The sequence below is a fragment of the Cynara cardunculus genome (genome assembly GCF_001531365.2).
Source record: "Cynara cardunculus var. scolymus isolate 2C chromosome LG 1, CcrdV1, whole genome shotgun sequence".
In the NCBI taxonomy this organism is placed as follows: Eukaryota; Viridiplantae; Streptophyta; class Magnoliopsida; order Asterales; family Asteraceae; genus Cynara; species Cynara cardunculus.
This window is the reverse complement of record NC_037528.1, coordinates 45,909,980-45,933,531: the sequence shown is the minus strand read 5'-3', so window position 1 is coordinate 45,933,531 and position 23,552 is coordinate 45,909,980. Positions and strand designations below refer to the sequence as shown.

The 23,552-nt window shown below is 36.4% G+C and overlaps 2 protein-coding genes across 3 annotated transcripts; both read right to left on the bottom strand.

Annotated features, from left to right (window-relative positions):
* Positions 1 to 4,668: 4,668 nt before the first annotated feature.
* On the bottom strand, positions 4,669 to 15,872 carry LOC112522025. Of its 2 annotated transcripts, none has more exons than XM_025131081.1 (12): positions 15,374 to 15,872; positions 13,419 to 13,590; positions 13,038 to 13,316; positions 12,298 to 12,370; positions 11,662 to 11,739; positions 10,807 to 10,985; positions 9,662 to 9,830; positions 7,687 to 8,149; positions 6,902 to 7,282; positions 5,833 to 6,036; positions 5,548 to 5,681; positions 4,669 to 4,914 (listed from the first exon to the last, which is right to left on the bottom strand). In XM_025131081.1, exons 1-12 carry the CDS (start codon positions 15,749 to 15,751, stop codon positions 4,740 to 4,742), a joined length of 2,685 nt encoding a protein of 894 aa, XP_024986849.1. In that variant the 5' UTR covers positions 15,752 to 15,872; the 3' UTR covers positions 4,669 to 4,739. The 2 variants fall into 2 exon arrangements, with proteins under 2 accessions (XP_024986849.1, XP_024986857.1); XM_025131089.1 differs by having other exon boundaries at positions 10,807 to 10,964.
* Positions 15,873 to 18,514: 2,642 nt separating this feature from the next.
* Positions 18,515 to 23,251, bottom strand: LOC112523673 (mediator of RNA polymerase II transcription subunit 9-like). The gene is made up of 2 exons (XM_025133363.1): positions 22,708 to 23,251; positions 18,515 to 19,293 (listed from the first exon to the last, which is right to left on the bottom strand). The coding sequence occupies exons 1-2, from the start codon at positions 23,175 to 23,177 to the stop codon at positions 18,690 to 18,692; spliced, it is 1,074 nt and encodes a 357-aa protein (XP_024989131.1). The 5' UTR covers positions 23,178 to 23,251; the 3' UTR covers positions 18,515 to 18,689.
* Between the last annotated feature and the right edge of the window lie 301 nt (positions 23,252 to 23,552).

Below are 23,552 nucleotides of genomic sequence, written 5' to 3'. Positions count from 1 at the left end.
AAAATGAAAAATTATGATTGGTTGAATGAGGTTTGCACGGTTTGTACAAATTGAGTCGTTTGCATTTGATCGCTCCCCTATATATATATATATATATATATATATATATATATATATATAACAAGAAAGCGAAAAAGGTTGAGAATATATGAATAAATGATTACCATTCATATGTGGAGAAATATCCATTTAAAAATGCATATGTGAACCACAACTACAGCAGACTTGTTTCATAGTTTTCAACAGAGCGACAGACCCAACACGACTAACAGATAAGCCGACGTTAATAGCAAGTCTAATTCCGTGATAAAAGAGCTTTGTTTCCGAACAGATTTATCCAATCAGTAATGGAGATCACATTAGTAGGAATATAGGTTGATACACGTCTCTTCGGCTTGTGTTTCAATGACGGGTAAAAAATGCATTTGTGAACCACAATCGGTTACCTACTTCTTTACCAATTATTCGCATACGAAGATGCATATATGAACTAACTTTTCATTTTACCATTGATAAGGTAAAAGCAATGACAATGATGGAGAGTCTTATCCAGTAAGAGAGGGTGATAACTCTAACCAGTAAGTGTTTTTTCAGATAAGTTATTGTATACGATACTGTTTTGATGAACTACAATCTTACCTGATAAAGTAAGATAAAATAAAGAGTTCTACTCTTATCTGTAAGTGTTTACCAAGTAACAGTCCCGAAAACCAGCAACAAATTAAAGTGGGATTAATAACTCTTCAATGATGGTGTTTCTTCAGGTTGTCAATTCGAACCCATCTTTTCGAATTTATACCCTATAATTTTCTAACAATCATACGCCAGTTGAGTACTAGAGTCAATTAATTGAGACTATTAAACAACTGACAGATAACAACGAAATCACCGACGGCCTACTCTCCGTCACCTAGAACCTAAATAATACATACATTTTTATGTTCGTATTTATCGTACGAACAACTTCGGTATTTTTGATAATCTTACGAACAAGCGTTGTATTGATATGGGAATACCACTTTTTTATAGTTATTTTTTAAAAACAGAAGAGAATTATCCTCGATAATCCGTCGCTAATCTTAACCCTTGGTTATCCGTCTGTAATCTTAACCCTTGGTTATCCGTGTCGGTAATCCATGGGTGATAAATACCTTTGGAGATCCATCAGGGAAATTAATTGTTGGCTTTTTTTGGCATCAAAATTAGTTAAAATTTTATATCTTAACCCTAAAAATTTAAAACGATGATGGAAAATATTAATATGAGTTGAGATGGAAACTCAACTGGTTTATATTGATTCATAGTTATTTTGAATAGTCAACATTGTGACCGCAAATGATATCAATCTATATATTAAAAATATATTGTATGATGTGTTTGATAGTGGAACGAATTGACAATACGACCAAGGATCGTGTGAGAAAGAGAGTTAAGATGAGAGGCTTAAGAAGGAATATGGACTCTTGATCACTTTTAATCTCAAACTCACTCACGAATCGCGTTTGATACGGGGATTGATCTGGTCCAGAAGTGAAGATCCCTTCTTATACTTCTCACCTTAATTTTCCTTTTGATCAGAACCCAACCCTTGACGATACTACGTAAAAATGATATGCTAGATAATATTAATTTAGAACTAATTATTAATTGATTTTGCGTCGAATAATACTTGAGAAAATTGTTTTATATGAATTACTAATATTTTTTGGATTTAATGTTATTTTGATGATAAAAACAATATATTAAAGATTCTTTTTTTATACAGGTCGAGGGCCCTTTTTTACATTTCATTCAGGGCCTATAAAATGTCATGAACGGACCTGATAAATGATTATGATTCATATGTTAATCATAGGTAAATCCGAAGAAATGTCTCTTTAAAGATGCATATGTAAACCCACGTTGCAAGATTGGTACTTGGAGGCTCACGAGCAGTATATAGACTAAGGTTGCCCTCTTCAAACTCTGATTCGTCTTTTTCATAGAGAAATCTCTGAGCAAAAATAAAACAAGACCCATTTTGCATCGGTTACCTACTTCTTTACCAATTATTCACATACAAAGATATATATGTGAACTGACGCTCCATTTTACCAATTATTCACATATGAATCATTTAATTTATTCTTATGTTCTCAAGTTTTTCATTTTTTTTATTTGAACCTCCTATACCAATTCGTTTCAAGTTTTTTCTTATGAACTTGGATATCCAACCCGCTATGCGAGCCCACTAATTACAGGGAGACCACCTGTTTTGCATTGCAGGTAGTCGGAGTCATCGCATTAGAACCTCCGTAGCCATAAGCGGATTTTTATTCCTCCTTGGATTTAAACCTAAGACCTCCAGATACTTTTGACATTTAAAGCTCAAGCTCAAACCATTCAGATAATTATGTAGGGGTTGTTTACCAAATTTTTTATTAAGTCATGTCCGGATAAATTTGTCTGTCTGGATAAATGGGTGTTGTTGTTTACTTTTTTTTATCTGAACCAACAGTCTGAATAACATAAATGACCGATTTACCCCCAATATTAATTATTTGAACATCAAAACAAAACTCATAAAGAGGCCGAAGATGGGGTGTCTCATATGGGAAGGAGACGGTGCTTTAAATAAGGAGTTAGGGTGTCATTTTTGTGGCTGAATGAGGACAACACACCATTTCTATTTGTGCGATTAAGCCATGTTATGTGTGAATAAGCCGTAAGTAAATAACCCAAATGAGCTATGCAAATAAAGTAGATAGACCAATAAACCTAATTAAACTGCAAGTAAACCCCTGCTCTTAAAAGATTCAAGATGTTCATGAAGAGTGTAATGATAGTTGTATAAAATTAGATGTAGAAAAGCAACACAAATGAAAGTGGGATACAATGATAGTGTTTCTTCATGTCTTCAAGTTGTCAATTCGAATCCATCTTTCAGAATTTATACCCTCTAATTTTCTAACAATCATGACGTCATATATAATCTACTGGTTCCGAGTTATCTCGTATATCAGCTAATTAACGCTATTAAACAACAGACTGTTAGCAACAAAAATCACCGACGATCTACCACCTCTACCTACAACCTAGATAGTACGTACGGACATTTTTAACGTTCACATTTATCGTACAAACGAAAATTTTTGATAATTTTATGGACAACTTCGGTATTTTTGATAATCTTACGTGACAAGTTTTGTAATGATACGGGAAATACCGTTGTTTGAAATTATTTTTTTGAAAGAAAAGAGAATTACCAACAAAAAGCCATCGATATGTTGGTATCAGGTAATCTTAAGCCTATGTTATTGGTCAATGACTTTAACTGTCGGTAATCCGTTGGTTATAAATACCTTCGGAGATCCATACTTGGAATGATCGCGACTCGACCACGAAATTGATGAAATCGAGGGTCTAAAGATCCATTAATTACAACAAAATCGGGTTTATAAGACCCCAAAATATCTGAATGTCCTAAATGGATTATTTTATAGGACTTAAGTTCATATGAACAAATAATCGTGTCATATAAAGGTGTTGCATTAAGTTTATAAGACGAGTTTCCGACTATGTTTTAGATTGAAGTATCCTTTCGTTATATCTTTTTAATGTCTTAACAAACTTTTTAGGACAATTTTAAAATGAAACATCAGATTAATTTGTTTATATGACATTATTCAAAAAAATCTTATAAAATTATGAAAATGTAAAACACTATTCTCATGTTTATTAGTGTAAAGGTTGGGTTCCACTGAGAATAAGAATTAACGTGAGAAGTATAAGAAGGGACCTCCACCCTTGGATGCACATTAGGATGAAATGTACCGAGATGAGATGCACTGGATCCATGCCCATATCAAACGCCATTCATGATTGGGTTTGAGATTAAAGGTGATCAAGGGTCCAGATACTTCTCACGCTAACTCACCTTAACTAGGAGGTGCATTAAAGTCGATAACATCACTTCATTTATACCACGATTAAGCTGGAATTTACTCATATCCAATCCATATATTGGAACACTCAAAACGTTAATAATGTAAATCTTTACAACAGCAGAACTCAAAACGTTAAAGAAATTGAAAGCATATAATCGACCGGGATCATAGAGTGAGCTCAGATTCGCACCTCGTTATTCAACTCATGCCCCAACATGAACCACCCATGTTTCAGAACAGGGCAAATCCAACTCAATGAACCCAGTAAACCCCACGTAGAGACCAAAGGGTCATTGGCTAGACGGTACCTAGGTGATGGTAGTGCCTAGCCTCCCAACAGGTCAAGGATTCAAACCACATCAAATGTGAGAAGTGTGTGTGAGTATTTATCGTATATAAATATTATATACTTCAAAAAATCTCATGTAAAAGCAGGGTTAGGAGTAAGATGTAAGCAGACCTTACCTCTACCTCAAAGGATGGAAATTTGTTTACGTGAAAGACCCCAACTTGCAAAACAGTATACAACAAAGACGAGATTAAACAAATCTCAACATGACCAATTTTGGCAAACTACAGGAACGAATCATCGTCTAGCTTTGACTCATTAGCCTCCTCCAAGGCTTATACTTTCCAAACTTAGAAAGAAATCCGTCGGCAGGTAGTATTTATCATAACTGAACCATCGAAATCTTGACGATAATTTGAAATGATAATTACCACTGGTTCTAGTTTAAGGAATACTCAAAAAGGCAAGATGGTTTCTATTGGAATCAGAAGTAAAGCATACAACAGTAAAAGATGTTGGTCAAGTTACAAAGATGTACCATTTACATTAGCACGAGATGTTTGTTTATCCTGAATGATCCTATCGAGTGTCTCATCAGGTACTGAGATACCGCTCGTTTCCAGGTCTGCAACAATTGCGATAGCTGCATCAAGTTCTCCAAGATCAAGGCATAACGTGATAGCCTCGTCGTATAATGGACTGCAGGACAAAAAGAATCCGATATAATTTGCATACATACTTTCTGAACAAGTCTAACCTCAAAAAAATTAACATGGATCACATACATATAACTTGAACTAAAGTTATTTGTGATACTAAAAACCATTTTTATTCTCAGCCTCTCATGTAAATATCAAACAATGAAAAAGGCACACAGTTTTAGAAATGTGCAATTATTAGACTTTTTTAATTAGCTGAAGGACAATTGTACCCTTAATAATAGGAGTAATAAAATTTCTTCGCTCATAATTAAGGGTAGAATTGGAAAGTAAGCAATTATTTTAGAAGGTGGACACTTATTTTGGGACAAACTCAAATACATATGTGGAGACTTATTTCGGGCCGGAAGTAGTAGTTCCAAAGAAATAAAAATTAATCATCTCATGGTCCGGAGAGAATAACTACGGATGGGAGTTGATATTGTGGAGAAAAACATCAAGCAATAAATAGTTCAATCTGCTGAGCTTTTATAAACGCAAATCAAATGAGACCAGTATATTCCATCTCCCTTTAATTATGGTTATAGTCCTAATAACCGACTGAGAATGATACTTTCTAAAATAATAATGAAGTAAAACTGAAATATATACTATTAGATAATTTCCAGCTTACCTCCCAAACACATAACCGAGGCTATGTGTTGTTCGTAAAATTTCTAAGAAGGCTGCAGGATAAGGAGCTCTCATTGCTGCGCGAAGAATTATGGCACAGTCTCCAATGGTTGGTTTCCCACCCAACTCTATTACCTGAAATCGATTTATTATTACATTCAGTCGATGCAAATAAAATACATCAGAACTTATTACAACGAGTGAGGATCAAAAGAAAAAAAAAGTGAAGGAATGAAGGAAAAAGACGGTAATAGAGAGGCGTTTGGCAGAAGGATTCAAAGCTTACTTTCACCATTAGCTTCACGGCCAGCTCTACTTCCCATTGTTGTGACCAGCGTCGAGGGGGGGTATTCCTTAGTTCCATTTCCCATGTCCAACCCCAAGCATCGGCAATTGTGTACATATCTGATACATCAAATACTTTCCTATTACGCATCTCCTTAAGTGCCTCCTGTATATCCAATGGGAACCAGTCTTCATCGTCGTCGTTCTGCAGGAACAGAATGTGATGATGTTCGGAATATATATCTCCAAAAATGACAATCAAAAACTACGATGCGAACACTAGTTGCAATAGTGCATTACAATAATGGCCTGGAGAAACAAAAATAAAATAAAATAAAAGCAAGTCATAGTGAACAAATGAGAATATATTATTTCAACAGGCAACACCAATAAAGCCTTGAAGAATTGAATGTAATTGTTAAGAATATAAAATCTTAAGTCTGAAAACAAATTTTTAATCATAAATAGGTCTCATCTACTAGAAGCAAGGTTTTAAATGGCATGAGGCATGGAGCAGTGTCAAAGTCAAGCCTTAGTATCCACTCCAAGGCCACGACTTTTTCCATGGCTCGGCAAGCATGTATATCATATATATAATATTTTTTATATATATTAAACAGCAAGCTGACTTGGGACTTCAGGCAAGGTGTATCAAGTGGGAGATTTAGTTTTCTTAAAGCTACAGCCATATCGACAGAAAACCTTGGCCACTTGTTTAAACCAAAAGTTAGCAGCGCGTTTCCATGGACCATAAAAAGTAGTGGAAAGGATTGGTTCAGTAGCATATAACCTGGAGCTATCTCCTTTGGCATCCAATAATCCAGTATTTCATGTACCTTAACTGTGCAGAGCTATTGGGCCTCGTGTGGCCACCAAAACGACCCCCTATCCCCCCCCCCCCCAAAAAAAAAAGCACAAAGACTTATTAACAAGCCAAAAAGGATTATACAGAAACAAGTGAATTGAAGCAAAGAATAGCATATATATGGATTATATATGTATCTATGTAAACCGGTCAAGTTGACAGGCAGTATTATGTAACTACCACATGTCATTGGTACTATTCATACCTCCATTGCAATTCGGGATAACCTTTTTTGTGATTTTTTTGATCTAGCTGGTGTAGAATCACCTTTAAACAATTGGACACCTATCATTTGAAGGGGATTTGCAGCCACAGCTTCCTTGTCCTTGACCACTTCTGTGTCACCAGATTGGCTTTCGGTTTGTTCCAATACCTCCTCTTTGTCTGCTTCATCATCATCACCCTGTTTAGTCACGTCCTCAGAACCATCAGGATCATCGGAGACATCTGAAACTTCTATTTCAATTGCTGTCGACTTTCCATATTCAGCATCTAAGCCTTCTCCAAGAAATCTTCGTCTCCAGAACTCTGTATTCCCTTCTTCTAGCCTGACCCGAGATACTAACGCCTCCACCTCCTCATCAATCTGTGCAAGAAAGAACATATTATGTGTCGTATAGATATAAGTTCCGTTGGAGTCCCGTATAATTGAACAGGTAACTTAGGGGCAGTTTGGTTAGTTTTCCATTAAGCCTTGTATAGATAAAGCTGTTTGTGTGGATTAATCTGTCAGTATAGATTGAGAAGATTTTTGTTTGGGAGGATTTTTTCAAAAATGGAAGGAGTGTGTTATTTAATTGAGAGAGGCAGATTTAGGAAAAACTAGGCTTTCTGCATAAAGCTCCCTCCTAAAAGCTTACTCAATAAGCCACTTTCTTTATCATTAAGCCACTACCAAACAGTCATATAATGCTGACAGAATAAGCTATAAGCCCATTTAACTCAATAAGCTTCTAACAGACAGACGCTAAGATTAGGGAACCAAAATACCTCTTCTTCTTGCTCTTCCACAGGAGGAACCCACAGTGGCTTGTTTCTAGACCGATTTATTCTTCTAGCCTTCTGAACACGCTGGTAAAGCACACTCCGGTTTCCATCAGTAGGCAGACCCTGTGCTTCAAGTTCCTCCATTAGCTCAGATACAACCATCTTACTGGCAGCCTTTGGCTTTAATGCATTTTTGTTTGGGCGTTTAAGGATATGATATAGCCACTCCACAACTTGTACATACTCAGATTCTGAAACATCACCCAATAGTGACGGGCCTCTGTTACGCAAAGCTCTTAGTATCTTTCTATGATACCTCTTCCAATTCTCGACACATCTTTGTCTGAATGAGGTCTCGAGAGGATTTTTATACACAAATCCAGCAACATCAGGATCTAATGAAGTCTTTCCTTCTCTTGGGACCCATCTCTTGCGTTCACCTGTGAGCCCGCCTTCCTCAATATATCTGATTGATGCAGAAGGTTAGCTTGACTTGGATATAATACATGAAACTCAATGCACATAGCTCTAACTGCCCCAAAATCACCGATAAAAGAACATCATCTTAATGAGGAAATAAAAGGCTCTATTAAGTGTTAAAAGCCAATAGAGAACAGAGAAAATGTATAGCATGTTCCTATCCTTGTCACAGAACAAATATACATAAAAATAAAGCTGGGCTTATATACGAATTACGTTTCTGTTTCAATATCCTTCTATTAAATGCTTACGAGTAAGAGGTTGGTTCCCATGCATGCTTCTCAAATATTAAAGGATTGTTTATGTTTTTTTTAGCTCTTAGAATATCCTTTGTAACCAGTCTACTCTCTTGAAAGAGTAGATAATGTATATTCCTTACATAGTCATAAAAAACAGTAGATGACTGAAGTTACTGAGTGAAATTTATTGTAAACATAAATATGACACTGTATCTTAGCCAATTTATATACATGATGTCCTGCTCTTTTTTGTTCATGCTTTCCAGTAAAGCCCATCATTCTCTAGATTCTCTTGTTGCTTTATTAGGTTCCTTATTAACTTAAGTTTACATTATAACCATATACAATGGCTTTCCTTATGGACAGCAATATCTTAAAACACACGCAAAAAGTAAACTTGGGTAGTTTAGTGCCAAACAAAAAAAAACAAACTACTACTATTGCTAAGATATGAATGCGTATAATTCATGCAGAAACATGTCATCACATTGAGTCAAATGTTGCATATGAAGAATCAAAGTTAGGTGCACTTAGGTGCAAAGAGGTCCCGGGGCCTAGGCATGAGGCGCGGGGTGTGAGGCATGGTCCTCAAGAATGCGAGGCACACCTTATCAATATATACATATACACACACACAGAATTACACACAACTCACATATGCACAAAGTACAAGCCTCCAATGCAGCAACTAGCATTACTTTGATAGAGGCAGAAAGCAGAAGGGAATAATGCGTGAGCTGTGAGGGAGAAGTTTTAAGGTCTGGGTATTATAGAGAAGGAGGCTTGAGGTGCTAAGGACTGAGTATTAACATCAGGGTTCCATCATGTCATCTATTTAATAACTACTCTTTTAAGAGGTCTAGGAGATGGGAACATGAGAAAACTTATTTTATATTATGGTTTGACTATGCCATCTATTTAATAACTCTATATGAGGCGCACCTAGGCCCACAAGGCGCCTCAGGCAAGGCGCAACGCCTTAGTGAGCCTCGTGAATACGTCTAGCCTCGACTTTAAAAAAGCCCAAGACATTGACCCTTATGAGCCTCAGAGCCTAGGCTCGCCTCAAGCATGCTTTTAAAAAACTATGTGAAGAATATATAGAATCTGTATGCTAATCAAAAGAATACTACTCTGAAAGCTCAAATGTTTTGTGGCCAGATAAAAGAAAATACAAAACCGGAACAATGCAATTTGCATTCCCAAATTAGGAAATCCTGTCAAAATTTTACATTAGCTCAAGTCCTTGGTTTACGCACCTGGCAATGTAATCAATCTCATATCCTACGTCTGCTTCTGTTTGCAGAGGTTCAATCCAAGAGCTAACCATGGTTCGATATTTTTGACTAAGTACCATTGCTCTGGCAGGAATAGTCTGATTTTCTTTGGCCATAGCTTCTAAAGCTTCCAACAGCTCAACAATCCTTCCTGATACATAAAAACCAGGTCATTAAGTTTGAGAAAGAAAAACAGAGAAGTTGAATTCTTATATGCTCATTTTTCTTTTGAGTAGTAAAGTATAAGGAAGCACAAGATCAGCTATCAGCGATGTCATAATCATATCGTATCATACAATATGGGTTGAAATACAAATTTAGTACAAATAAATGCATTAGTGCATGTGCATGAGTAAGTATGGGCATGTTTATCAGCAGCTTAATGAGCTTAATGGGACTCAGCTTATCGGTCAGCTATACGTGACTGTTTGGTAGTGGCTTAATGATATAGAAAGTGACTTATTTTCAGTAAGCTTCTAGAGGGAGCTTTATGCAGAAAGCCAAGTTTTTTCCAAACATGCCTCTCCCAATTACAAAACATGCTCCTTCCATTTATGAAAAAACCCTCCCAAATAAAAACCTTCCCAATCTGTACTGACAGATTAATCCACACACAGCTTTATCCATCCATAACTTAATGGAAAACCAACCAAACAACCCCTATGTCTCCTTCACCTATGGCACAAATAAGTGCTAACAATGAACATATGATGTGTAATAGTGCACTTTTCCCCATCTTGAGGGTCTATAAAAGAGGTGGAACAGGTTTGCCTCACAGACGGAACCATTCACAATTTCACATGGGTCCTCGAGATCTAGTAACCACATGCCTCTTTGATTGAAAATGTAAGGCCCAGCTTATAAGGCACTCTTTTGGAATGCACAATGATGGGCATCCCATCCACCATGTTATCCACCTACTCTCATATGATATAAAAAAATGATTATTGATGCTCACATGCAAATGTTACTTTAATTTCAGTCTCATTAGGTCATCCACAAACCAAAACTCAAGTTCAATTATTCAATGTTGGGAAGAGGAAAAGTTGGTGTATTTGATGATAAGCCAGAAATTTCAAGCTCAAGAGTCATTTACTCAAAATTTGAAAGCATGGATAAAGTTGCACCTTCTCTACATAAAGCCCGAAGATATAGAGAAAGAGGATCTCCATAATTTCCTTCATTGTATAAAGCTTTAATCCCGCCATCAATTTTTGAAAGGGCACGAAAATGTCGGATAGCTTCTCTTACTGAACAATATTTGGCAAAGCATTCCACCAATAGCCTGAAATGATTAATGATACAACTAGAAGATTATGCAATCAATCACACCAGGTAGAGTTGAAACAATTACAAGGTAAATGCCAGACCAACTTGTTTGTGACTATCTGTTAAATCAGGTATTCACCATTTTCAAAGAAAACTTTTCAAAGAAGAAAAAGCAAAAGCATTGCCAATACGATGAAAGATAATTAAGAGAACAATGATGATCAAGAATTATCCAGCAGACTAAAAGATTGACTTGACAATGCTAGCAAAGCCGAGACAGGGATGCCAAGTGGTAGCAAGCGGCGTCTGCGGCTAGGGTGTCATACCAGAAAAATGCAACCAATACGGTTTCGTCATCAGAAAATGGCAAAGGATAGGGTTTTCTTCAGCAGAAAATGGTTGTCATACCGTGTATAATATTAATAAAGTAATTTCTATATATATATATATATATATATATAAATATAGACACAACTTAGGAACGTATATAAGGAGATCATACTTCTACAATTATAAACAGAAGAGTTCATTTTTACTGTATTTGACTTCAGTGACTATAACTTAGGAAAAAGCTTATAGTCTAGACTAATCTTATTTGGAGATAGAAGTTTGGTGAATGGGGCTCCATTTAGGCAGGGAGGAAGCATAAAGCTAATAACCCTTTTCGACAAGACTGTAAAATGCTAGTAATAAAGGTGGAATAAGTGACTTACGCATAGGTCCTCACATTAGGTTGTACACGACGGTAATCTTCAACCATCATGCCAAGTACTGCAGCAACATCTTGTACCCTATATGTTGAGAATACTTCCGGTTAAAAAGCACTATAAATCAATAAACATAAGAATAACAAATTGTAAGAAACATCTACGTTATATTTAGAAGGTTAGTCCATCCATGAAGGACACCTCATTTTTAAATGTGTACAGAAAATACACACAAACATATTATATGTGTGTGTGTGTGTGCTTGTCTTGAAAGGAACTATGCAACAGAAAGAACACATAAATTAACTACACAAAAAGACAATAAAAGATCCCACAATTCATGCAAAGGGCAGAACATGTGTGGGACCACAGGCAACTGGTAATTACTGAGCTAATTCATGCCAAAGAGCCAAAGAGTCTCATTGAAGAAATGTAAAACGGAGAAAATAACCGAAATTTTGGCTAAATAGAGGCAGAGTATTAAGTAAAATGTATGAAGCAAGTCTCAAGCCAACTACAACACCAAAACTAAAACAGTGGTTTTGACAAATACGACATAGAACACTGAACGATGATTGGAAATAGAAAACTCTGACTACTTTAGACAGTTATGCATATGTATAGGTTAACTTACTGAATTACCTGTCAGAAGATTCTGCCCTTGTATAAGCCTGGATCACCCAGTTATATGTCTCTGTGTCGGGTTTCATAGAATCTGTGATCGAAAGCTATCATTGAGTAGAAAAAGACATTTGACAAACATATCTGACTATCTAAAGCAGCAAGAAACAGTCACATGTTAATATACCACCAAATCAACTTTCAATATGCACTAAATCCAAAGCCATCAATTGCTATGTCCTAGCTCAGGGTGGGCGGGACCGGGATTTGAACCCGAGACCTTATTGTGGAAACTCCATCCCCTTTTCACCAGGGCAACTCAGCAGAGATGGAAAAAAATTCAAATCCTTGATTATAGTTGAGAAACTGAAAAGAACCTATAAAAAATTCAAAACAACGCAAATTCACGTTAAAAATACCAACTCTCAAACATCAAACTACCTGGCTAATCTTCCAAGGAAACCTGTAATTGGAACCAACCAATAAATATTGCCTACATGTAATATATCTATTCTGTAACAAGAATAAGTGATATACAAAAATTCAGAATCCACAGCAGCAAGCCCATCGAAGAAAGATGTTTAAATGCATGCAAATGGTCTTTAAAAAGATTTAACAAATTCCATAGAAAAAATATCAAAAAAGAGGTCCACTACGAGTGGGTTATGATGAATTAAAAGACCACAACAATAAAAAATATCAAAGTATGAGCAAAATATGTTGATACATATATATATTTCAGTAACTAAATTTTTATATACCTTCCCCATACACCATGTTTTCAAATGTCGCATAGGCAATTTCAGGTATTCCACATGTTGCCTGACAACTAAGGAGACAATTGAAATGATAAGTGGTAGCCATCCTGCCGGCCTCCTCCATTTTATAGGCTATGGTCAATGCATTTGAATGATCCCCAACTTTACAATCTTCTTCGATCAGAAGATCATAAATCTCATCACTAGCTCTGAGTCTACCCTCGGCACCTTTTAGAAATACTTTGTTGGCATCATCCAAGTGGTTGCTTCTAATAAGTTCCTCTAATCACAAACAACAATTAGCTATAATTAAATGGTAAGAACATTTTCAGGCAAAAGTACAAACATTAAAATCATTGCATATTCTGAGAGGCGTAAGTTTACCAATAAGAATTAGCCAAGCAAAGCGAATATCTAAAGTCAGTTTCTCCATTGCTCCAAGAAGCTCTAAACCTCTCGTAGAATACCCTTTTGAACCAAACAATCGAATCAATGCATTAAAGGTCTCAGGGAGAGGGCAAAGACCTTCACTCAGTTCCCTCCTCAGTGCATTCATCTGCATTTCGCTGGTAAATGTGAAGACAGTCCCAATTTATGATTGCAATAATAGAAGATGAAATTGCCTATCAATTATCTGTACAAACCATACTACAAATTTAAAGGATAGAGCTTTGTATTAGTAATCTCTGCCTTGGTGACACAATCAACCAAACATAGGGCGGTAAAATTATAAGTTTCAGAGCAGATGCTAATTATATGTTGAATTCAAAAAGGTTGTATGACGACAAAATTGTACCCTAGAGTCCAAAGCTAACTTGTGTCACGGAGGAAGTAGAAACACCATTCAACAATTACATATACAGTCAAAATATCTCCTAAGACGAGTTTATTCTCTTCTTCTGGAGATTCATCAGGAATGCTCTTCCTATGAATGACGGGCTCAGATACATGGGTTTTCAAATGCCTTATAAATTGAATTTTTGCAATAGAAGTCGACAAGATTCGTTACTTCATTCTTTGTCTTTCATCATGCCTACTATGTTGCAAAAATAGTCGACAAGAAAATCATTTACACCGACTGAAAAATACCCCTTGTCGTGCAAGAAATAACATTGATATCAATCTTGAATTCGATAGACAAGCATTGAGTTGTGAAATTGTCATATAAATAGGATTACATAAATAATCTCTCTATTTAAAGTAAATAAGCCTTTTGCTCAAAAGTCCACCATAAGCAGATTTCTCACTGACCTGACCTAATTACATGGATTCACATCAACTGGATTATTTCTGAACTTCTTAATTTATATTTACCACTCAATATCTTCAATGATGACATCAAACAAGTATACAGAAATTGGAGAAATCAACAAAAATGATTTCCAAAACATTGGTAACTTGTAATTGTGAAAACTGATACTTATAAAAAGGAAATTCCTCAAGACTTTTCACAGATGCAATAAACGTTCCACTGCATCATATCTTTAACCCAAAAAAAATAAAAGGGAAGGGTCATTCAATTTGAGTAGAAGGACTAAAAGATGGTAACAATTCTTAGGAGAGTCAGAAGGTCATTTGACTTGCTTCTTAAGGACGGTATTGAGTTGAGCTTCATTCATTTCAGGAGGGTGTGACCACGTCGAAGCAAGAAAGTAGAAGATAGGACAAAGATCCTTGGTAATACATTCAATGTTTCAAACCCCTACGTGAAAACCTAGGAATGCAACAATGCATCCATAAATCATATAATGCATCAAAAGGGTTCCCATAAAATCCACACTATATCCAAAAACCGGTTCCATCCATCACAAACATTTGCAAAAAGACATACTATATATAAAATAAAATACACTTTTATTTATGAATCTTGACACCATACGACCACATAACTTTGTAAGACTTCGAAAAACAGATTTTGGCAATTATTTAAAAGTTCACTACAACTCTTCAACTAAAAAAAGAATTGCTACATTTGATCAAAACAGTCTAGAATCTATTTCTATTGTAATGAATGAAGCCTTAACATATACATATATATATACACACACACACATCAGACAAACTATTTTTGGAGGACAGGATTTGGCATATAATATCACATCGCCCAAATGAACTAGGCTAGTAAAATTTGAAATTTATATGAAAAGTGAAAACCAAAAACTTTTCTATTCAGATCACAACAGACACAATTCACAGAGTAGCTTAATATACAGCTAACAAAAAAGAGCCTTAAAATTAATCTCATATGAAACATAACACTTAGATTTAAAGATTATACGGATGAAAAGGAGTATTGAATTACACAAATAGAGGGAAATTCAAGAGCGAAGGAGACTTACAGCGCCCTCATGATCGCCATTGAGCACATGAGAAATGACCAAGCCATGAAACGACCGAGGTCCCGGGTTGATACCAGCTGCAATCATATCGTAAATAACTTCAGAAACTCCGGCAACATCGCGACTCCTTGCACGCTCCATCAAATCCTCCATAAACAATAATCTCAGTCCCTTTTCCGTCGTTGTTGCTAATAACAACGAAGCCTCATCTTCCTTCTGCTGCTGTTTCTTTCGTTTAGTAGTATGGGACACCGCGGAAGCACGAATAACGAAGGCATTTCGATGAAGGCCGCCGGGAAAAGGTGAATGACCGGCGATAATGGCATTGTTGGTGGTAAAATTCAAAGGAATTTGTGGGTATGCTAGCAAACTCGCCATGGATTTGATTGCAACTACTGTTATCTTCGTGTGTCAATTGAATTAAGCCAGTGATTACGAGGATTAAGAAGGCATGATGTTGGCTGAAAGAAAGAAGTGGATAAGACCCGGCTCTTGAACAACAATGGCAGAGGGGTTTAAGATTTGGGTTTTATGAAAGCTTGGGGCTTGGAGTACTTTCAGACTCCAAAATATTTTACTTTATAACCCCCCAAACTTTACGTTAATTCAAAAATAGCCCTCAACACTGTTTTTTTTAAAGGGAAAATAGCCAAAATAACCACTTTATACAACCATCACTAACAAAATAACTACTTTCTAGAGACCTTGCAAAATTAACCACCCAAATCGGCCCCAAGGGCGATCCACCTCGGGAACGAGCCACGTCATCGGGGGCGATCCGGCCTTAAGTTTTTTTTTTCTTTTTTTTAATATCAATTTCACTATAAATACCAACCTCCTACTTCACAATTTTTCACACTTCCTCTTTCATTTCTCTTCTCATATATTGTACTTTCACAACCCTTAACCATTCAACACAATAAACCATCACAACCTTTAACCCATTAAACACAATCAACCATCACAAAACATGAAATCACGTCAAAGTGATGATGTTTATGTGTATCTTCGAAGTGGCGGTTTACTCCAAGAGATAAATGGTATGTTAGAGTACCTTCCGATAACCTCCCCCACATGTGCAATATGTTTGTCTTCGCCAATAGCGTATTTTGGGGTCGTCAAACATGTGACGAAAAAGTTAAGTTTACGTGGTCCTTTCAATTTATTTTTTAAAACGAATACATTATATCAGTTCATGGACGACGATGATGTGGTAACCTTCCACAACGGCATTTGTCAAACTTTACCGGAAATGTTGACACTATATGTGGTCGACAATGGAGGTTATGGAGAAAATCTATCAAGTGCAAACCCGGGCGGTCCAAACATTTTTTACCCCGGTGCTGTGAGCACACTCTTCCCAGACGTTAGCGGTGCAAACTCATATGGTCCAAGCACACTCTTCCCTACCGGTTGTGCTCCCGGTGTAAATCAGAGCACTTTCTTCCTTAATGGTGGCAGTGGTGAAAATCCAAGCACCTTCTTCCCTTATGATGCCGCTGGAAATTCATATTTTGAACAAAAAGTTACCGTTGAACCTGATAGTTATTTTGTTCAAGATTTGAACATGCCTCCGCTGCAGTCTCCCAACCCATACCCGATCCGGTCTCCCGAACAGTCAAAACCGTTGTGGGAGGTAGATATGGCCGAAGATGTTTCTGTTGTTGCATCTAGAAAGTGGTTATTTTGTTATAGTGGGTTGTATAAATAGGTTATTTTTGTGATTTTCCCTTTTTTAATACCAGAAGGGTACTCGTAAAATGTAGCGAGATACATCTTGATTTTAATCTTTCATTTTTTTGTTTCAATCGATGTTATAATACGGTTTTATATGTTTTTGATAAAACGATAATGTTTTTATTTTTGAATAAAATATAAATATAAAGATCTCATAAAAAATTGAAAAAAAATATTGATATTAGTATCAAACTAACTATTTAAAATTTCTCATTTTTTTGTGTATTCTTTAATTCATTTTTTTAATTTTTGGTTTAATAATATAAATTTTTATAAAGATAATGATCAAGTATTTTGTTAGAAGTCAATGATTATCTTAATTATATTTTTAATTTTTTATATTTAAAATGAGATATTTTTTGTGTATTTCTTTAATTCATTTTTTTTATTTTTGGTTTAATAATATAAATTTTTATAAAGATAATGATCAAATATTTTGTTAGAAGTCAATGATTATTTTAATTATATTTTTGATTTTTTATATTTAAAATGAGATATTTATCCTCTATTCGATTATGTATATCTCTAGTTAGTTACACGAATTCAAACATGAAGCTTTAATAAGTTGTAATTACGCACAATTTACTTGTAATCTTGAATTTTAAGTAATATGTATCAATAAACAGTATTTCATGCATAAAAAAAGTTTTTAAGAGTTGTTGTCAAATGTTTTATAATATAGTATAGATATCAGTCTGACATCTTTAACAACTCAACTAGTTTAAAAGATTCACATAATCGGTATAACAAGTTATAACAGTTCCTATCAAAAATTGTTACTGTGTAACCTCTTACAGCATAATCGGTACCGAATCTTAACCGGTCCCTAAACTTAAATATGCGATTGATAGGGACAGGTCCTTAAGACCCAATCCACTTTAACTGATTCATTAACTAATGGACGAACATCATATGACCTTTTGTTCTTAAATTGGTCGTACACAGTTGTATAAAAAAGTATCATATTTGACAAAACCGGTCTTTTTTAACTGGATCTAGCTCCGGGGCTTAAACGGTTTTCGTCTTTCATGCCCACCTCTGCTTACAATGACAAAAACCAGTCTTTTTTTTAGACGATGATATGATTTGATATGATCCGGTATATGAAATGGTATGATTTCGATATGGAATGATATGAAAATCATGTCATATTCATGATACATGCTTTAATAAGTATAACATATTATGTGCGAGTCTCGTTTTGATAGTGCAACTTGGGTTGGGTTGGGTTGTTCAAACCCTAGTTTAAGCATCTAACTTTACTAAGCCTCAAACTAGGGTTTCGATATTGGTTGGGTTGGGTTAGGTTGGACGGTTTACGGTCATTTGAACAACCCAACCCAAGTACTTTGGTTTGGAAAATCATAACCCATAAAATTTAGTTAAAGAAGGATCTAATAACCAAATTAAGCTACTAAAACATATTTTGAACTTTTAACATACAAAATAGAATTATGTGGTCATATCACATTACAAATTACCGTTACCGACTCTGAGTCAGCTTGCAAGCACCACAACTGTTCGAACCAGTTTGGGGGCATCTCGACTAATCCCATCGAGCCCTGGAAATTGCATACTTTTATCTTGTATTCAAATCAAACTCGCCCCCTTCACGCCAATCGCTTTGCACACCTGTATCTCCATTCTCTCTTTCTTCATCATTCAGAAAATCCTCTGATGGCTCTTTCTCATCTTTTTGAGTAGTATTATTACCCCATCCATTCATCATCTCATCTGGGTTCACTTCCTGCTCCTGCTGTTCACCCATTGACCCCAACGCACTGGCTCGTATCGGTGCCCGAGCCATCATTTCGGCTCGGGCCTGTTCAGCTTGTGCCATGGCCGCCATCCGTAGATTGGCGGCGTGAGCCTCTCGGCCTGCTTTCTGTCGGGTTTCGATTTCGGCCCTGGCTTCGAACAATGCTCGTCTCTCTTCTTGAAGGAGAGCTTGTTCGATTAACAACCGTTCTTCGGATCGGAACTCTCCGATGGATCGTTTGCGGGAAATGATATTGAAGGCGAGTACTTGTTTCTCGAAGGTTGCGGTGAATTCCGCAACTTTGTTGGCAATGCTGTGGTCCCATTGTTGACAACGAGACAGTACTTGGCCGGTGGTGTCCGAATCGAGGATTCTATCGTCCTCCTCGGCTTCATAATCTGCTACTACATGGTAAGGTAACAGCCTGAAGAGACATTAAAGATAACTTTCAGTTATATCCATTTTCTAAGATGTAGCAATATCATTGTGGGAGGTCCACTGCATCCAAACCGAAAAAACCCAGTGTATAAACCAAACCGAACAAACCCAATATATCCCGTTTCAAAGCAGGGTCTGAGAGGGTGGGATGAAGACCTGAGAGGAGAAAAAAATTTCTAAACAATCACATCATGTATAGGCTTTGCAAGCTCAAGCTCTTGCTAATCATGCAGACAGTCAACGTGAGAAGGGCACATCCATCCCTAGAGTGTCAAACTCTGGCAGTACCATTTCTAGTATGGAAACATAAATCACCTCAGGAACATTCTCTATACCCTCGGGTAGAGGCAAGGTCTGCGTACATCTTCGCTTCCCCCCTCCCCCCCCCCCCTTCTTCCCCACACAAACTCCCAAGACCCTATCTCTATGTGGGATATACTTTGTTCGTTTGATTTGGTCTAAAACATTATGTCAATGGACAATTTAAGAACACTGGTAACATATGTGGTCAAAACCTAAGAAAAAATTAACTATAAGTAGAGAAATCGCATAAAGGAGACTAGTTTTTATCATATTACTAAAACTTGCATTCCATTTTAAACAATTTTATACTCAAATTGGCTTGTGAAGCCCACCAAATCACCAATTGATGACACTTGAGAAAAAAACCAAAGAGAAATGCATTGAAACACTTCATCAAGGTACAGTAATAGCAACTGGTGTCGAACGAAGAAGAAACATAAATTAATGATTGATCCTGAAGATGCCTGTCAATTGCAATTGAAGAAAATCTATATAGATGTCTTACAAAAATAACAAAATTAGCGATTATCATGCTGACCAAATCATCAAGCATTACAACATGCCCTAATTTGAATGCTGGACAAAATCCAACGTACCCACAGTTACCATGGAAAAAAAAAGAGAACAAGGATCCATCAACTGTATCCCCTAGACCTCCAATCTGAAATGGTTCTTGCATACAACATGCCCTAATTTGAAAATTTGTATTTCATACCTCTGAAATAGGTCTATAGATTCCTAATAATTATTGATACAACACACCAACTAAAACCTGCATGGGGGAGCTAGAGAAGGGCGGTGGAGCTGTAGAAGTGGGCAAGGTCACAAAGGATTCAAACGACATTACAGGAAATGTCCCAATTGGAGATATGATGGAAGGAAGACATTACTTTTATATGGCTAAGGCAAACATAGTGCAGCCTGAAGCAATAGTAATAACATCAGTATTAACAAAAAGATTAAAGATATGGACATAAGAGCAGAATAGTAGTATGACTTTAAATAATTTAAAAACAGTCATCATTTTGACAGGACCAAGCACAGTAGAATATTATCATGTGGCTGGCTCAAGCAACCGGGAAAGGATGGAATGAGCAAAGTTGGGTATGAAGTAATATCAATCTAGAAAGTCTGATCCTCCTGCAGAAGTTCTATAGGTGCAACTTGGATGTCTCAAACTGAATGTAGGCTCAAAAGGTAAACCAAGGTGAAGTCTACTGTTCACAAGCATTTCCTAAAATGTATTATGGTAATGTCCAATACCCCAATATCAAGTAATTCATGAATTGGTGAAAATTGGCATGTTGCTGCCATGAAGAGCAGGGGATATGTTTTTTTGCACACCCAAGGAGGGACTCAAAAGTATTGACGCTCAATCGAAAGAAAGAYAAATCCACTATATGCTTAACTCATGCCCCAGCAATCCCTAGATACAGGGGATACAAATTAATTTTTTTTTAGCGGAGGGAAGATGGGGAAACGCATAGAGCATGCAGGCTCAGCTCTTGCACTCCTCCTATCCGTGAAGCAGAGGTGGGAGAAAAATCGTAACTCCCCGATCTAAACATATGGCAAAAGGGAGCCAACTCAGACTCCTTTAGCACATACAACATTATACATTTTATCATGTTATAGTTCCATTCAAGTTGTGTGATGCATACACTTTTTTCCTCGTAGAAAACACAGAAGTATAGTTTAACAATCACATCTTGTCAGGACTTTGGACTGTAAATTATCTCTATAAACTGCCTCTAGTATTGATTAGCTTGTTCTTTACATTTGTGCATCTATCTTTCTGGGTACTACACCCCCCCCCCCCCTTTTCAATCTATTTGAGGTTACAATCGATAAAGACCATCAATGAGTTCCTCTTCTGGGGAGTTTTCTCTCCAAAAAAAGGTTTCTTTCCATCAGTAACAAACAAGCACATGTGCCAATTTTATTTTTGTGATAAAGTGCTCATTAATATTTAGCAAGATATGACTTACTTTGGTGCGAGGCATTTTTTTTTTCATACAAATTCTGATGATTGTGTATGCTAGAGTGATATTCTAAAATGCCTTTATATCCTCCTATTGGTCCCGAAAGGCATCCCTAGTACGGTTACACCAAGGGCGGACCATAAGAGTGAAAGTAATAGAATTTGCTCACAAAATCATCATAGATATATTGATTTGTTCCTTGTATTTGGAAGGGAAGGTCCTGTACTCTCACCAGAGGCGGACCATAAGAATGAAATTTATAAAACTTGTTCACAAAATCATCATAGATATATTGGTTTTTCCATTGTATTTGCACGGGTCCTGTGTTCAAGTCCTCTCACCACCCTCTCTTCCAAAAAGAAATTCAAAAACCAGAGCTATAAAAAAAACCCAAATTAAAAGCTGAAAAACAAGAAATTTTCTAAACAGAGCATTCAAACCCACGCCCTTCAAGATGAACCTTCAAACCAAAGATGTAAACCAACTCAGCCACCACAAACTTCTCTTATAAGTTTAGGTTTAAGAAACATAGGGGCACGCAACAAAACATAATAAGCAGGTAATTACCAAAATGGAATGTCAAGAATGTAGTTAATACAAGATCAATAAGTTCAAAAAAAGAAGAAGATAGAATTCCAACAATCAGCATAATAAATACAACTAAGCCACTGTCACCAGCACCAGCTTTATCTAGAAATTCATACACCCAAGCAAAAGAGAAAAATATATCTTTGTCTTATGAAGCATTGTTTCTATGACCATAGGGAAGCTGATCGCCATGGCCATAATGGAAGTCAAAAGAGTTCTAGATCATAGTTCAAACCAATTAATTATAGATACCCCACCCCAAGACTTAACACGCCAAAAGCTATAAAAGAATAATGTATGATAGTGTAAAAACATCAAGTAGGCTTCTACATCTAAACAAACATCGAGCTTCAACCATGCATGCTAGCTAATCCTAATTTTTTTATAAATACTTCTCCGAATAAAATACCAATCGAATTGGGAATTTCACCGCAAATCCCAATTCCAGAGATATCCGATCAATGCAAGATATAAACTAGAAATGAATCAAGGATAAGCAGCAACAGTAAGAGAGAGGGAAAGCTCACCTCTCACAGGCGTCTTCCAGTGAAGAAAAAGGGCGCTTAAAGTCGGGATGGCAGACACGCCAAGCATCCTGATACGCCATCTGCAATTCAGCCTGGTTTGCAGGAGGAGAAGGAGAAGGATGAGTTTGAGTTAGAGTTTGAGCTTGAGTTTGAATCCGATTAGGAGGCCTGAGCTGTGAATTCAAAGACATAGGGTTAGGGTTTTGTAAAAGATTAGGGTTAGGGTTGTTCTGCTGCTGTTGCTGTTGGTGTTGATTGTTGATGGGACGCTGTAGTGGTCGAAGATGTGCATCGATATTGGATGGAAATCGAGAGATTGCTTGCTGCTGTTTGTGCTGCTGCTGGATTTGCTGTAAGAGAAGGAATTGTTGCTGTTGATGCTGATGTTGCTGTTGATGTTGAAGCATCAGATGCTGTTGTTGTTGCTGTTGCTGTTGCTGGTGAGCCATGGCCGCTTTGGCGTCTTCCATTTTCGTATGGATTTGGTGATCTTCAATCACAGTCTCTGTCGGCTCTCCACTTTTTCAATGGAGGTCGGAGAGAAGGAACAACGCTGGTCCAGATTCGATGGAAGGAACCAAACACAAATCGTACTTCTTCAACAACAAAAAAAGGAAAAAAGGATAATAATTACAAATTATCCATTAATTATTATATTTTTTTAGTTAATTACATAATATTTTTATTTTAATTAATTTATATTTCTTTATCAATTATTAAATATTGGTGGGATGATTACGGGTAGATTTTGAAATGAAGTTATTAATATTGAAAGTAATAGAAGAGTAATCGCATAATGGAATGATATACATCTCGATTTCAATGTTTTATTTTATTCTATCTTC